Source organism: Babesia bigemina (genome assembly GCF_000981445.1).
Source record: "Babesia bigemina genome assembly Bbig001, chromosome : III".
In the NCBI taxonomy this organism is placed as follows: domain Eukaryota; phylum Apicomplexa; class Aconoidasida; order Piroplasmida; family Babesiidae; genus Babesia; species Babesia bigemina.
The window spans coordinates 2,333,234-2,347,620 of NC_027218.1; the positions used below are offsets into that span (position 1 = coordinate 2,333,234).

The 14,387-nt window shown below is 53.3% G+C and overlaps 8 protein-coding genes across 8 annotated transcripts; 3 read left to right on the forward strand and 5 right to left on the reverse strand.

Moving 5' to 3' along the window:
• Positions 1 to 1,045: 1,045 nt before the first annotated feature.
• BBBOND_0309320 (hypothetical protein, conserved) lies at positions 1,046 to 3,058 on the forward strand (the record flags this gene model as incomplete). The annotated part of the gene is made up of 1 exon (XM_012913761.1): positions 1,046 to 3,058. One exon carries the CDS (start codon positions 1,046 to 1,048, stop codon positions 3,056 to 3,058), a length of 2,013 nt encoding a protein of 670 aa, XP_012769215.1.
• A 24-nt stretch (positions 3,059 to 3,082) lies between these two features.
• On the reverse strand, positions 3,083 to 3,466 carry BBBOND_0309330 (hypothetical protein, conserved; the record flags this gene model as incomplete). The annotated part of the gene is made up of 1 exon (XM_012913762.1): positions 3,083 to 3,466. The coding sequence occupies one exon, from the start codon at positions 3,464 to 3,466 to the stop codon at positions 3,083 to 3,085; it is 384 nt and encodes a 127-aa protein (XP_012769216.1).
• Positions 3,467 to 4,073: 607 nt separating this feature from the next.
• Positions 4,074 to 4,994, forward strand: BBBOND_0309340 (hypothetical protein, conserved; the record flags this gene model as incomplete). The annotated part of the gene is made up of 1 exon (XM_012913763.1): positions 4,074 to 4,994. The coding sequence occupies one exon, from the start codon at positions 4,074 to 4,076 to the stop codon at positions 4,992 to 4,994; it is 921 nt and encodes a 306-aa protein (XP_012769217.1).
• Positions 4,995 to 5,200: 206 nt separating this feature from the next.
• On the reverse strand, positions 5,201 to 5,820 carry BBBOND_0309350 (translation initiation factor SUI1 family protein, putative; the record flags this gene model as incomplete). Its single annotated transcript, XM_012913764.1, has 3 exons — positions 5,201 to 5,296; positions 5,334 to 5,437; positions 5,478 to 5,820. 3 exons carry the CDS (start codon positions 5,818 to 5,820, stop codon positions 5,201 to 5,203), a joined length of 543 nt encoding a protein of 180 aa, XP_012769218.1.
• A 203-nt stretch (positions 5,821 to 6,023) lies between these two features.
• Positions 6,024 to 8,454, reverse strand: BBBOND_0309360 (ATP-dependent metalloprotease FtsH family protein, putative; the record flags this gene model as incomplete). The annotated part of the gene is made up of 2 exons (XM_012913765.1): positions 6,024 to 7,724; positions 7,765 to 8,454. The coding sequence occupies 2 exons, from the start codon at positions 8,452 to 8,454 to the stop codon at positions 6,024 to 6,026; spliced, it is 2,391 nt and encodes a 796-aa protein (XP_012769219.1).
• Positions 8,455 to 9,017: 563 nt separating this feature from the next.
• Positions 9,018 to 11,827, forward strand: BBBOND_0309370 (DEAD/DEAH box domain containing protein, putative; the record flags this gene model as incomplete). The annotated part of the gene is made up of 4 exons (XM_012913766.1): positions 9,018 to 11,015; positions 11,232 to 11,497; positions 11,535 to 11,733; positions 11,771 to 11,827. 4 exons carry the CDS (start codon positions 9,018 to 9,020, stop codon positions 11,825 to 11,827), a joined length of 2,520 nt encoding a protein of 839 aa, XP_012769220.1.
• A 754-nt stretch (positions 11,828 to 12,581) lies between these two features.
• BBBOND_0309380 (hypothetical protein) lies at positions 12,582 to 12,761 on the reverse strand (the record flags this gene model as incomplete). Its single annotated transcript, XM_012913767.1, has 1 exon — positions 12,582 to 12,761. One exon carries the CDS (start codon positions 12,759 to 12,761, stop codon positions 12,582 to 12,584), a length of 180 nt encoding a protein of 59 aa, XP_012769221.1.
• Positions 12,762 to 13,241: 480 nt separating this feature from the next.
• Positions 13,242 to 14,110, reverse strand: BBBOND_0309390 (hypothetical protein; the record flags this gene model as incomplete). The annotated part of the gene is given in 11 exon segments (XM_012913768.1): positions 13,242 to 13,283; positions 13,335 to 13,359; positions 13,395 to 13,435; positions 13,563 to 13,587; positions 13,623 to 13,663; positions 13,715 to 13,739; positions 13,775 to 13,815; positions 13,867 to 13,891; positions 13,927 to 13,967; positions 14,002 to 14,035; positions 14,055 to 14,110. 11 exon segments carry the CDS (start codon positions 14,108 to 14,110, stop codon positions 13,242 to 13,244), a joined length of 396 nt encoding a protein of 131 aa, XP_012769222.1.
• Between the last annotated feature and the right edge of the window lie 277 nt (positions 14,111 to 14,387).

Here is a 14,387-nt window from a genome sequence, read left to right on the forward strand (position 1 = left end):
ATTATAATGTGCTTCAATTAGAAAGCCTACGCATGGTAACAACGACGCGCAATGTTACGCGGCGCCCGCCACCGCCGCATCCACACGACTCTTTGACCATCAAGCGTATCAGCGTTTGATTGCATTATAATAAGCACCTGTTTTTATATTTTGTATTGAAAAAGTGAGAATGCAGTTGATTGTTGTTTCGCGTTAACAACGCCGCGGATGTGTGGAGTGGCACCGGGCTGGAAAGCAACGATACACCTCGGCAAAATAATTTTATAATTTATACGTTGTAGATCGATTCGAAATATCGCCGTTGGAGCGGCCCTTGCTTTGCTATCGATCGCGGTGCACGGCTGGGTGCACCTCCAATGTCTTGCCCTGGTAAGCAGACACGCCCGGTCCTATGGCTGGAGCACAGACCGTGCACACCCGAGGCAAGCACCGTTATATGTTTGCAGGGGAAATACGGCTTATCTGCCGGCATCCCGCAGTGCGCCCCCTGAGACGACCTCTACACATCTACGGATTGGCAACGCTACGCCTCTGTCTGTCGCCCCCTACCCATTTAGGTACAAGGTGTTCGACAGTGCTCGGCTTTTGACGGAGCCGATAATTTCCATTTCGCTTGACATTTTGCGGTCGTCTACTTTCTCAGGTAGACAGACCCGGCTAGTGGAACGGAAAGTCTATGCGTGGCGCGTCCACTCGCGACGTTTTGTTGGTTGGATCGGTAATAGTCGCTGGAGCTTACACCCGCGATTGATGCCGAGTATTCAGCGAAAAGGAGTGGGTAGCGGCTATCTCGTATGTTTATTCTTGTTAATGTAGTACCGTCAATGTAGTCCATTTTCGATTTAATGTTTATAACGGTAGCGTATATATAGTTATTGTCGAGAATCTTGCTGATTGGTTGCTTGTTAATGCAGTTTCTGGGTACAACATGAAGGGCAACAGTACTCTTGGACTTACCCAATGCCGCCGTGTAGGCAGCGGCGCTGTACTGGAGCCGCTTTCCTCGTCTAAGAACGATGAGATACATGGCGCACGTTGCGTAACAATGAAGCAGGAAGAAAAAAACTCAATAGGGTTCGCGATTTTTAAGACTCCGTTCTCGTCTGAGGAGGATAAGGCTGTATGTAACCAAATGACGCCAAAGTTCGGCTATGCGGATAATGTTGATATGTTTGATGCGCGCAATGAAGACCAGTGCAATGTTGTGGAACTAAAACAGGTTACGAGGTATTCATCTAAGGCCTCCGAGTATGCTAACAGCACAAAGCTGCATGTACCATCGATGCTTAATTTACAGGCTTTGCCGAGGCGCGATTTGGACGACGCATTCTCGATGGATGATGCCAAAACTTCTGCCTCTATCTCGGACACAGCCAGCCCATTCGGCACCGAGTGCGACAAAATGAACTGGAACAAGAAGAAAAACGGAGAGTCGCTAGTGGTGCCTACTGCCTTCTCCACGTTTAAACGTAGTAGATGTGATCATTTCCCTGGATATGCTCCCAGCAGCACGCTGCAGTTTGCCGATGAGCCCTTCTTCACGGGGTACAATGGCTCCTTTGCCTCTGATGAGGTTTACGACATTTCGGAAACGAATTTCGATTTCACCACGGTAACTGGCTATGGCATGGATGATGACTACACGGACAACTACGTGTCCATCATAGACATGGTCTGTGGCGTAGCTGATGAGTCGGAGGAACGCGCGATTGGCATGCGCCGCGACGTGCTTGTTGAGGCGCCCAAGGAGCTAGAGCCAGCGGCTGGAGATCCTCCACTGTACAAGCAGATGCAAGTGAAGTTGTCCGTGGCCAAGAAGGGGAAGTCGAACAAAAAGAGCAGAGGTTCAAAGGCTAGCAAGGAGCCGATTGCGGTGGACCCCGTCAATGTGACTAAGGAATCATCAGAGGCTTCTGGTGAGGTGGCTAAAGGCCCTGCCGCCGAGGAACGTATTGAGTGGTACCCGGGCTTCAACAGACAGTTGGGAGCAAAGGGTAGAAGTGCCCTGCTCGAGCTTGTGAGGAGGGTTTACAGGCAGAACCCCCCGTACTACAAATCCATTCTGCAAGCCAGGAATCCGCCATCCTCGATCAGCAACCTTCCCTTCTTCAACATCCCCATGCTCTGGGAGCTTACGCACCAGTTTGGCGTCTTCCAGCAGGCTGTTGCCATTCACAAGAGCCAGATGAGCGCCGCCTTAAGGAACGACAAGAGTAGGGGCAGGTCGAGGGTGGACCGCAGTCATGCTGCACTGGCCGCTCAAGAAGCCAAAGCACAGCAACTAACACAGGAAGTTGCCAAGGATGATCAGGCGAAACTGTCGAGCCAGTCGAGTGAAACTAGCTGGGATTCCGATACGACCGGCGCGTCCCAGGAATTTCAGAGTTCGATGCAAGTGGATGTCCCAAACGGCTCACAAAACAAGTTGGCAAAGCTCAATGAAGAACCGCAGGAGCAAAACATTACCGTGCCTCAGAACCTTATGGTGAAACGCGACGCCACGATGTACGAACAGATGTCCTCAGTGGAGGCGACCGGAGGAAGAGCCACTCCGCCGGCTCAGGTGGAGCACGTCAAGCACAGCAGGTACCAGGGAGTGAGGGGCGACAATGCGGGCCAAGTTGAACCTGTCAAGCAGCATTTCACCACTCTGTCTGGAAGGTCAATCAAGCCCACCAAGAGATACGCCGACTACCAGGGCGAGTACGGCAACCAAGCTAAGCGCTACTCGGCCTACAATGAGAACCACAACCAGACCACCAATGACACCGTGTCTAGCTGCGACTCGAACTGCACTTCACGGGATCCCTCCAACGTAATTGCCGAGTGCGATAGCCCGGCGCTCTCCAGCTCCACTGTAGTCAGCCTTTCCAAGAGTGAAGATGGATCGGGCGAACTTGACGTCGAATCAGCGGAATTGCCACCCTTGTCGCTGGTGTGGTGCGTCAAGCAGCAGATCTCACAAAAGAACATGGACGCCAGGTGCGATGCCATGGCTGAGCGTCTCAGCCCAGTGGCATCCGCCCGCGGCACGCCTTCTCGCTGCATTTCTGTGTAATAAACATCCAATATTAATGATTTGTCAATGGTGCCCACCAGGCTCCCCGGGGAAGTAGTGGTAGTAGGTCTCGATGCCGCCCCAAATTATGATCGGCGACATGAGGATGCCGGTCCACACCAGCGGCGACATCTCGTCGTAGCGGGGGTCGATGTACTTCGCGTGCACGGTCCCGGAATCGGGGAGGCCGATGCGCATCTTCTGGTAGTTCGGCGGGTACGCGCGGTCGAATTCCTCCTTCGTGTACGGGAGCTTGCGCGGGGCACGCCAGATGCCCTCGACGTGGTGCACCTTGGCGAGGCAGCTTGACTCCTCGTATTTGGAACCGGTGGCGACGTCGGAGGTTGCTCCAGTGGTGCTGGTGGGCACCGAGGAGAACGAGCGCCTCGCCACTCTCCTTACAAGCATCCGCATTCTGAGGCGTCTATATAAATCCGAGTCGTGCAAACATAACACAGAATCACTCGTTACAGCAACCACTTGCCACAGCTCGCAAATAGAGTATATGCAACGGAACTCAAAGGTAATGTAACGGCATAACGCCAATCACAGCATACAGTGGTTAAACGTGCCAAATTGGAACGTTGCCTAAAACGCAGCACAAACGTGTGCGAAATCAACCTGACAATCGAAATAGCACCCGATTTTGACGGAAACAGAGCAACAAACACCTACCTGCTGCGCAGGGACCGACACGGTCGACAGATGGCAGTGAAGCGCCGATAATAACACCCAATGGAGTTGGATGATTTGTTGTGGCAGACACTGCAAATGTACGTAAATCGATTATTATAACCGCGTCGTCGCAAAAGACCGCTGTAGGAGGGTGGCGAGCAATTTGCCGCAGCGGGGCGCGCGCCTTCACATACGTCCGGAGTCAACGTACGCACATCAGTATCGGACTTCTGCGGTTACACCGTAAATGATATAGGTGAGATGTAGGCAACAGGTTGGATAGGTGGCCCGCTGCATTATTACACACCCGCAAAGTACGGGCCCAGGCTCCGTCGCTGCCATGGCGCCGAAAGCTGGCGTGAAAGGTAACGAGTGTCTACCTCAAGCGTATTCTAACGTGCTCGCAGGGACAGCTAAGAAGGCGGTGAACAATGTGCCGCTTAGGGAGCGGCTTATGGCCCAGGGTGTATACACAGCCTCAACCAGCACTGAAGCACGATCGGCCGCGGCACCGCTCTTCTCGCCACAGAAGCCGGCACGCAGGTCCGTGAAAGGGAAGGGCACTTCAACTAGCCTGCCGAAGGTCGGCATGTCGAGGTATTTCCAGCGCAAAGCAGACGTCAACGGCCGTACCTCGCTGTCTAACTCGATATCGCATGATACAGGTGCGTTGCATACGGGTGAATTGCGGCATTTCGCGTCAGTCGCTGACAATGAAGGGAGCTTCGCATTCATGTTGGACCCCGTGGAGGTCGCCCGAGTAAAGGAGCATTCGGAGGCGCTGCTCGCCACCCTGACATGCGAAGAATCGGATTGCGCCGACGTGCAAATTGTCGATACTTCGTCCCTAGACCAGCTTGCGGCGGAAATGCCTGCTGCCGCGTTCGGGGGTTCGAGCTGCGTGCCGCTGCTGAATAACCCGCGCGGAGCGTGCTACGCCATGCTGCGCGTGCCGCCCACATCGCATTTTGGCCCATTCATCAACACCTCCGGGGTCATGGTGTTGATATTTATCGACCTTCCGCCGGGGAAACTCTTCTACGAGAGCCTGAACCTCACCGGCAAGCGCAAGGTGCCCTGCCCAAGACAGGCACACGTGCTAGTGCTGCCAGACGACGTCTTCAAGCTGCACAACGAAAGCAAAACCGGCGAAGCTTCGGTGCTCATGCTGTCGTGCCGCAGGGACGGGAAGGAGTTCAACATCGAGCAGCACGTGCAGGGCGCGTTCCTGACGCCGATCCGTCAATTACAGGAGGGGTGACGGCGCACCCTCCATATCGCAAGATACAACGAAGGCTCCCAGCATCCCGTTGCTGAACACACTGACACACGCTAGCTTCTAACTATTAGACGCGTTTTTGAGGTGCGCCGTCGCAGTCCACGTCGATGCGCTGTTGGCATTCGGCCGCTCGCCAGGGGCGCCTGACTTCGTTACCGCCAGTGAGGCGCGCGTTGACACGGCAGAGCTCATTTTAGCTTCGCCGTGAGACGCACGATCTTGTCCTCAGTTATCTCGGGGTACTGCGATAATATCAGGTCGATCACCTGATCCTCCACGTCGCCCTGCAGCGGTCATGTGCGCAAAAGGCAGCGGGCTCACCTGGCAATCGATCTTGTCCATCTGACCAGGCACTCCCTTCACCACGCCGGCCCCCGAAGCAAACTGCTTCGCGAACAGCTTGGCGGCGGCCTCAAGCTTCACACCTGCAGACGCTGATGGGAGCCGTGGCACGCGCAGACGTACCGAAGAGGTGCAGACCAGTGACGCTGGTGACGACCTTGCGCTTGGAGCGCGTGCTGCGCTGCACCGTCACCTCCTGGCGCACCTCCGGCTTCTTCTTGCGCGGGGCGGCCGGAGGCGCGACTGCGATCTTCGACAGCTGCTCCGCCACGTCCTCGGCGCTGCCGAAAATCTCAGGGTAGCGACGCGCGCACTCCTCACGGCACTCGCCGGACTCCCACTTGTCCCCGAAGTCGCAGAAGTCAAACGGCATACCGCAGCGCGGGCAGTATTCCACCTCGACGGCGGCCAAAGCGGGCACCTCGTCCTCGGAGACGCACTCTTCCGGCGCCTTGTCCTTAACCATGGTGAAATAGCGGGTGTGTCAGCATATGGAGCCGACTGAAGGTGTTCCCGCGGCCACACCGCCGCTCAGCTCCGACGCGCGACGGACGGCCCGAGGGTCAGGGGGCGGACAGCAGCACCTAAAAACAGAAAAAGCACAGCAATGTGTATCGTAACCAATCATTAGGCTGGCATTTTAGCCCGCGTGTTTTGCGATACCGGGGTTCAGAGACACGCCACCGAAAAAAGGTCGCGGCCGACTTCGCCCTGCGGCTTTTCTGGCTCCGCGCCAGACAGACTAGGGAGAACCGGTGCGCCAGATATGCCGCCGAGGACGTACGGACGCAGCCTTTCATGCATAGGGAACGCACGCTCGCCCACGCACGACGCAATGTCTTTGTGGCTCAAAGTCTCGCGGTCGTAGAGCAGCTTGGCCAGCTTGTGCACCAGCTCAGCCTTCTCCTTCAGAAGCTCTTTGACGCGGGCGTACTGACCCTCGATGATGCTGCGCACCTCGTTGTCGATCAGGAGCGCAGTGCTGTCCGAGTACTCGCGGTAGAACCCGGCACTGTCGTCACCGTCTCGCTGGTACGACACGAGGCCCAAAGCCGGGTTCATGCCCCACTTAGAGACGAAGGCGTAGCACATGCGGGTCACCTTGTGCAGGTCGTCCGCCGCTCCTGTGGTGATGCGACCAATGAAGATTTCCTCCGACGCACGGCCGCCCAAAATCACGGCGATCTTGTCCAGCAACGCCTCGCGGCTGAACAGCGGCGTCTCATCAGCGATCTGCTGCGAGTAGCCCAAAGCACCGCTGCTGCGAGGGACTATGGACACCTTGAGCACGGGGTCGGCGTGCTCCAGCCACCACCCAACCAGCGCGTGCCCGACCTCGTGGTACGCCACCACCAACTTCTGTTCGGGAGACATAAGCTGGTTGCTGCGGCGCAGACCCGCGACGATGCGCTCAATGGACGCTTCGAAGTCCATCAGGTCAACGCCGTCCGGAGACTTGCGCCGCGCAGCCTGGATGGCAGCCTCGTTTGCAACATTGGCGATCTGCGCACCCACGAAGCCTGGTGTTAGCGCAGCCAAGCGACGGCCCAGGTCGTCCACATCCAGCAGCTTGTTCAACTTCAGCGGGGCCAAGTGCACCTTGAAAATCTCGTAACGCTCCTCCAGGTCGGGGCTGTTTATCGTGATTATGCGATCGAAGCGCCCGGGGCGCACGAGCGCAGGGTCCAGGATGTCGTGACGGTTGGTCCCGGCCAGCACGAGCACGCCGCTGCTCGCGTTGAAACCGTCCATCTCCACCAGAATCTGGTTCAGCGTGCTGTCGCGTTCGTCGTGGCTGACGAAGCCGCCCTTTCCCGCTCGCTTTTTACCCACGGCGTCAATCTCGTCGATGAACACGATGCTGGGCGCGTTCTCCCGGGCCTTCTTGAACAAACTACGCACCCTAGAAGGGCCAACACCCACATATATTTCGACGAAATCACTGCCGGAAATGAAATAGAACGGCACGTTCGCCTCGCCGGCGACCGCCTTCGCCAGCAGGGTCTTACCGGTACCGGGAGCACCGCACAGCAACGCCCCCTTGGGGATCTTAGCGCCGTATTGCTCGTAGGCCTTCGGGTTCTTCAGATAATCCACGAACTCGCTAATCTCGAGCTTGGCCGAGTGCATTCCAGCCACATCTTTGAAGCGCACGCCAACCTTGAGCTCCTTGGCGTCGGTCAGGTTAAGGTTACGCATGCGGTGTACACGGTCAAGGTACTGACTGTTGTGCAAGAACCTCCACATAATTGCCGCCATATAGGCGACGGGAATGCCGACGATAACCGCATACTTCAGCACCTGTAACCACTCAACCTCCTCAACGTGCTTGACGGGAACGAAGTTCTCGGGGTGAATGCCTAGCAAACCCTGAAACGCGTTTGAGCGGGGAAATTATAATTTGGCATACCTGAATGTCGTCCAACTTCCTCTCCACCGCTTCAACCGATCGGATCCGAAAACTCACGACCTTCGGCACCGTCTTGGAGTCGCTGCGCAGTATACAACGACACGACTTGCCGTTGACAATCAGTATTGTCTCAACGCAACCGCGCATCAAGTACTTTGACAAGAATTCCTGCATTGTTACTTCGTTAGGGAGCTCGTTGTAGGATAGGACTTTGTATGACGCTAACGCTCCCAGCACGTAAAACAGAAGCCTGAACGGCTTTGCACACAGGAAGACGAAAGGGTTCTCGCCATCGTTTTTAGAGTCACCAGGGCCCTTGGGTTTGCCGGAAGAGTTGCCCATCTTGCCTTCCGATTTGGGGGGATCACTCGACGTACTGCTGTCGGCTTCGCCTCCCGAAGCCTTGGAGTCGGAACTCCCGCCGCGTCCTGCAAAACGACCGAAGCCGGAAGGTACCTTCTTGGAAAAGTGCCGTGAGCCGCGTATACCTGAAACACAAATACGCAAAGTAGTATTTAAAATAGGCGGAGCACCGCAAATAACAGAGTGGAAGGCCCTGCCCTGTGAAGCCAGCCGAGTAAGCGCCCCCCCAGCCAACTCCGGCTCGCCTGAACGCAGTAGCCGGTATCCATTGGCGCCAAATAGCCGGCGCAATGCCCGGCAGCCAGGCGTTAACGCCGGCAGCGCCATGACTGAGACTTACGCCGGTACAGCAACTGCGGGCCGCCGCGGTCCCTGGCAAGGCAGATGTGCCACGTATCTACGGCGCGATATATTCTAAAATCCTATATAACAAGCATCCGGTAAATAGGCCGCGGGTTGCCGGCGCCGTAGAGGTGGTCCACGGCAGCGGCGGGTGGCGGAACGACGTGACGTAAAAAGGAATGCCAGACACGGCACATACACATATAACGGTAATAAAGTGTGCTTTTTAAACTGTATTGTTCTTACATCTCAAGAATCCACGGATGGGCGCGCCGCCGGCCCCGATTAACCGTACGAGAAGGGCTCTACACATTCGTTCCACTTTGCCCGCCTAATACGCGACAGACGGTCTTCGCGGCACCACAGACTGCGGCGAGTACTAGAAGAGCATAATAAACAGCTATAGTGGCTTAGAAGCATTGGTGTTATTCTCACTTGGAGTTACCTTCCACGTCGTTGCCAAGCCGAGCTGCAAAATTTTGTCGCGAAAAAATGACCGTGTAATATCAAGCGTCATACAGGATGTTCATATGAGCCAGTTGGGTACTATGAAGTTGTCTAAGAAGTACAAGCGGCTGCAGCGGATTGCCGCAAGGTACAAGGCAATCACGGAGGCCGTGACGAGATTGGAGCACGTTCAAGATGATGACAGCACAGCAACAATCCAGGATTATGCTAACGCGGGCAGACGTGCATCTGATGCAACTACGCATCCATCGAAACGTACAAACAATGAGAAATCGCAGCCATTAAAAGATGCCGCTACTACAAGCAGTGCACGGAAAGGAGCCAAACGACAGCGCAAAGCAGATATAGCTTCGAATTCCACTGATGGGCACCAGCAGGATAGATTCGAAGCGTTAGACATCGACCGGAGTATTGTAGAATGGCTGAAAACAAAGAACATTCTAGTTATGACGCGGGTGCAGAAATTGGCCATACCGAAGTTCATGAAGAGTGGAACCGACGTTTTGGTGCAGTCACATACAGGATCGGGCAAGACTCTGTGCTTCGTCGTGCCAATTTTGGACATGTTCATGAAGCGCGCAAGGCATTTTCCCGATAGTGGATTGATCGCCGTTTTCGCCGTCATAATGCTGCCCACACGAGAACTGGCGACTCAAGTGCATTCCGTCGTATCCGACGCAATCGCACACATGGAGAGTGGCGTCGAAGAAGGATCGGAGATGTGTGGCGTGCCGCTGTCGTGTCTGGTGCTCATTGGTGGTTCTCCGGTGGAGCATGACGTCAAAGCCATCACGAAGCTAAAGACCGTTCGCGGTGCCAGACCGCTTGTCATAGCGACACCCGGGAGGCTGCACCACCTGATAGATATGCTGCAGCAAGAAATGCTGTGGACGTTCAAGGATGTCACCACGCTGGTGCTCGACGAGGCGGACCGGTTGCTGGAGATGGGATACCAGGCCGACATGACGGCAATTATGGGAAACATGCCCAAACAACGCAAGACCGGTTTCTTCTCTGCAACCTTACCGAAAGAGGTGTTGGAATTTGCAAAAATGATTCTGAACAACTACCATTTCATCAACGCCGATGATGGAGCATCGCACAAAGGGGTTGCTTCCCACGGAGGTGAGGAACTTCAACCAGAATCAGAGATGGGTCACGCCGAAGGTGCGGCAACATATGCAACTCCGGTTACGCTTAAGAACTACTACCTCATACTTGACCCGCGGGAAAAGCTGCACTTCGTAGTACTATTGCTGGAGCATCTCAGGATGACCGGCGTAAGAAAGTGTGCCATTTTCTTTCTAACGTGCGATCTGGTGGACTACTTTTCACTCATGATTGCAAAGTGCCTGGCCGATGGTAATGATCAGGCGAAAGAAGGCGTGCGGACCATCCTCTACAAAATTCATCGCAAAATGCCCACCGCCAGACGTCAGCTAAATTTGGACGCATTCCGGAAAATGCCGGACGCTGGTGTCTCGAAAACGAAATCCGACGGAGGGCCCAAACGTCTGAATGCCGCTGCAGATCCTGCTAGCAATACGCTGCAGGTGTTGCTTTGTACCGACATATTCTCTAGGGGGATAGACATCCCGCAGATAGAGTGGGTTATACAGTACGATGCACCACAAGACCCTAACTTCTACGTACACCGTATAGGGAGGGTATCACGTGCAGGGGCGTCTGGCAACGCTATCTTGCTGCTGAACAACAGCGAGGAAGCGTACGTGCAGTTCCAAATAAATCGCAAAATACCACTCATGCCACTACCCAGCAAAGTACTAGAGGGCGCCACAAGCTACTACGACAGGATCTCAGAAACCGAATCGGCATTGCCTCACCATTTACACAGCGAATGTACTACGGTGGCCAATGGCACATCATACATCGACTATCTGCAAGAAACAGCTCCCGAACAACCGGTTCTTCCCTGGATCCACACCTGCAAGATGCTGTCGTACATACGGGCACAACTTACCACAGACAGAGCGTTGCTGTTAACGGCGACAAAGGCATTTGTGTCCTACACTCGGGCCTATTCCGAACACAGGCTTAAGAGTATATTCGAACAAAAGGTACGTTCGCGCCATCATCGAGTGGTGATATAGCGCCATACGGTGTTTGTCTTATTTTTAACTTACCGGTGTTAGTATGTATCATATTCCATCTATTATGATCATGTGAAATGCTACTGCGCGCGTAAACATATAGATTCAGTCGATGCGTTATGTGACGCTGTAAACGATAATTTTAATAACACGTTTGTTGGTCACATACTCATAACTCTGCAGAATGTCGACTATGGAGCACTTGCCACTTCTTTTGGCGTACTCAAGGTGCCCAGAGTTAAGGAAATACTCGGCAAAAAGTTGCAAAATTTCGCCAATAGCGATACCGATGTAAATTCGGTGGCTTTCAAAAACGAGGGGCAAGAGAGGGATAGGCTGAAAAAGCTCCAGCAAAAAAATAACGAAACTAAACCCCACGTGCGGGAAAAGAAGCCAGAGCCCCAACCGAAGGTGCAGAGGACTAGGAGCGAAAAACGTGTAGTTAAACGGTAAGTATCATCCACACCCTTATATATCTATCATCAGCGAAAATGCGTTACGGGAGTGGGAAGAACTCGCACGCGAAGAGGCGCTTGCAAAAAAACTTAAAAAACGAAAAATAACTCGGGAACAGTACGAAAAACTCCTAAGCAAGCAGGAACAAAGCGATTCCGATGAATCAGATACGTCCGACGAAAGCGACCATGATGCACAGGTTTCAGAAAACGACTCGGACTGGGAAACAGTAAGTCACTTGTTCACTTTGGTCATATCATTCTCAGGAACTGGACAACTTTGTCAAGGAGTGGAAAGATAAACCAAAGACAGCAAGCATATGAATCTTAGTCATAATACATAGCTCTGTTGCTGTTTGGGTGTAGCATGGTGATTTGTTGTCTGTTTTTCGCACTTATATCAGTATTGGAGTGAATCTGTTGCATTAACTTTAGATGCTGAAATTATATACCCATTATCGATTAACTGGTAAAATATGTGGGGTGGATGGGGATAGGAGGATTTGTTAGATTCAAATCATTGAGCCGCTAAAAAAATAGTATTGAGCATATTTGTATTTAATGCGTCCGTTTACAAGGTAGTAACATATGATGGGTGTTACAAAACTAATTAAGCATTGAACACGTCAAACTATATGACACGGTGATAGGCGCAAGAGCGGCAGCTACCGGGGAAATAAGATGGATAAGGGCATTGTATTTCATTACTGTTGTCGTCTTAAATGAGTGAGTGAGTAAGTCAGCAGTGGCGACGAAAAGCGTACGTGAAGGTACGATTCAGGTGGTAAGTCACAGCATCAATGTTGTAAGTACGTAATATTACTGAGACTGCGAACGCTTTTGGCAGCAAAGAGTGCCAGTACGTCTGAAGAAAAGGTACACCAGGTTACTATGATTAATTCTACTCAAGGTTCCAGTGGTAATACGATGGTATACTCTAGATACCTCGTGAAAACCTCGCTAGGTACCTAGAGGTGCACGCTCGCGAAACATTTAACGGTAAGTTATTACACAATCAAAGTCCTGTTGATGTAGTATACCATGAGATAATTGCTATAATCGAAATTGGGGAAGTTGATTAATGATCGCTATGCAAACCGTTCATCTTGGGGGCGCAGAAATTGCGGACCTTGTGGAACGGCCGAATGCGGAAGATGGTCATGAAGCGGATGACGAGGATGATGAGGGAGGCGGGGACGATGATGATGGGAAGGACGGCGGGGGTAATGGTCACCTCACTGCTCATGTGACTGATCATCAGTGCAATCACTACTGTCTAGCACATTAGATGTCAGTTGCCAGTTAGGTAATTGTCATCAGCTGCGCAGTAGATACCGCACCCTGTGGAACGGCCGGATGCGGAAGTAGACCATGACGCAGATGACGAGGATGATGAGGGCGACGGGGGCGATGATGTAAGGGGCGGGGTTGGTGGTAGACTGTTGAGTGTCGGTTTGTAGCTGAGCTGTGCGGGAAGAAGAGGAACCGGAGGCAGAGACGGTATGAGAAGAAGTAGACAGCTGTTGACGAGAGGTATAGCGTTTCTGCACACAACAAGTACAATCGCATGTGTCTTCGTTACACTGAGCACATCGCGAAGGATTGCAAGGGTCTCCTCCACTTTTGCGCAAATGAGCAAACTTGAGACATGGTAAACAGCGTATATTACATACATTACAACAGTACGGACAACAAAAGCACTCCACATTCTCTCGGCATTTCTTGCCGCACGTACACTTCAATACTCCCATCTTCCCCTCTCCCTCCCAGTCCCCTCAGCCTGCGAGCATATCAATCACCTAGCAACGCACTCACCAACTGCAACACGTACCACTGACGCTCCCACTCCCCTCAACCTGCAAACATGTCAACCACTTACGCAAGCACTCACCAACTACAACACGTACCACTGACGCTCCCACTCCCCTCAACCTGCAAACATATCAATCACCTAGCAACGCACTCACCAACTGCAACACGTACCACTGCCGCTCCCACTCCCCTCAATCTGCAAACATGTCAACCACTTACGCAAGCACTCACCAACTACAACACGTACCACTGACGCTCCCACTCCCCTCAACCTGCAAACATATCAATCACCTAGCAACGCACTCACCAACTGCAACACGTACCACTGCCGCTCCCAGTCCTGTCAACCTGCAAACATGTCAACCACTTACGCAAGCACTCACCAACTACAACACGTACCACTGACGCTCCCACTCCCCTCAACCTGCAAACATATCAATCACCTAGCAAAGCACTCACCAACTGCAACACGTACCACTGCCACTCCCAGTCCCCTCAACCTGCAACCATATCAATCACCTAGCAACGCACTCACCAACTGCAACACGTACCACTGCCACTCCCAGTCCCCTCAACCTGCGAACATATCAATCACCTAGCAACGCACTCACCAACTGCAACACGTACCACTGCCGCTACCAGTCCCCTCAGCCTGCAAACATGTCAATCACTCAAGCAGCACTCACCAACTGCAACACTACCACTCCCAGTCCCCTCAACCTGCGAACATGTCAATCACCTATGCAAGCACTCACCAACTGCGACAGCTACCACTGCCGCGCCCAGTCCCCTCATCAACACTCACCCTCACCCCTGTATCCCCCCAGCCCAGGCCACCGACACCCACGCTGCCCGGGATACCACAGCTGCCCTGACGCGGCGCATGTGATTAGCACCAACTGTCACTCTAAATTATTCACTATTCGCAACGCCATTAAAATTGCAGCGAACCCCGTGCGCTCAACTCCCACAGTGCAGCAGCACCGTGCTACGAGCCGCGGTATCGGCGCCATACTGGCGGAGCGTGTCGGCTACGTGCCTAAATGTGATATTAACAATCGCTACATCGCTG